General features: G+C 35.0%; 1 protein-coding gene across 1 annotated transcript; it reads right to left on the bottom strand.

The window, feature by feature from the left end:
- Positions 1 to 352: 352 nt before the first annotated feature.
- Positions 353 to 760, bottom strand: LOC112422124 (uncharacterized mitochondrial protein AtMg00810-like). Its single transcript, XM_024784886.1, has one exon. The coding sequence runs from the start codon at positions 758 to 760 to the stop codon at positions 353 to 355; it is 408 nt and encodes a 135-aa protein (XP_024640654.1).
- Between the last annotated feature and the right edge of the window lie 324 nt (positions 761 to 1,084).

The following is a 1,084-nucleotide window of genomic DNA, read 5'->3' as shown; positions in this document are numbered from 1 at the left end:
TTGATGAACATGTCAACCTTCACAGGTTTAGTGAACATATCAGGAAGTTTTATATCAGTAGATCAATGGATAATATTCAGTGCCTCTTTGTTTACTTGTAATCTAATAAAATGAAAGTTGGCTTCAGTGTGCGTGCTCCTTCCAAGCAGAACTGGATTTTTAGCCAAGTTTATAGCTGATTTGTTGTCCATAAACAGAGTTATAGGTCTATTTACTTCAATTTTCATCTCCTTTAGTATAGATTCAAGCCAAACTGCTTGACAGGCTGCCAATCAACCTGCAATGTACTCAGATTCACATGTTGACAAGGCTGCCATTGGTTTCTTCTTAGCTCACCAAGAGATCAGAGCATTTAGAAATTTGAACAGGTAGCATAAGGTGTTCTTTCTATCTTGCTTATTCCACACCAATCTGCATCGAAATAAGCTATCAAATCCATGAAATCTTCAATCAGACATTTAGGAAACAATATGTCATACTCTAGTATTCCCTTAATGTATCTCGTGACCCTTTTAGCTGCTAGCAAGTGAGAAGTTCTTGGTTCACTCATGAACCTACTAATTATACCATGTGCATAAGCAATATCACGCCTAATATTGCACAAATACCTCAGTGATCCCACCATCTTCTTGAACAATGTAGGATCAACTAGTTCTTCATCTTCATTAATCACCAATTTCAAATTCACCTCAGCTAGCGATGATGCAGGATTGCAGCTTAACATATTGAACCTCTTAAGTATATCATATGCATACTTCATCTTATGCATATCATATGCCTTATGTGGAACATACTCTAACCATGTTAAATCAATGGTTACAAAAACAAACATTCAAGGTTGCATATTTAAGATTATAACTTTTAGCTACATGTAAGCTACATATCTAAATTTGTGTAATGCAATATAAGGAAAAACACCAAAGAAATACGTAATAACAACATGCATTAATAACCGAAAAAGAAATTTTAGATTTTGATACCTTAGTGAAAAACGATTGGTGATGAGAAAACGGGAGAAATGGAACGATTAGTTGAGAAAGGTGAAGCTTTGAAACTCGATTTCCAACTGCTTAGAGGAATATAG

The sequence above is a fragment of the Medicago truncatula genome, chromosome 5, assembly GCF_003473485.1.
Source record: "Medicago truncatula cultivar Jemalong A17 chromosome 5, MtrunA17r5.0-ANR, whole genome shotgun sequence".
NCBI lineage: Eukaryota > Viridiplantae > Streptophyta > Magnoliopsida > Fabales > Fabaceae > Medicago > Medicago truncatula.
The sequence above is the reverse complement of the archived record's forward strand: the minus strand, read 5'-3'. Positions and strand labels throughout refer to the sequence as shown.

Excerpts from the sequence above, each read along its gene's own strand:
- LOC112422124 (XM_024784886.1), bottom strand. The coding sequence starts at position 760 with ATGAAGTATGCATATGATATACTTAAGAGGTTCAATATGTTAAGCTGC.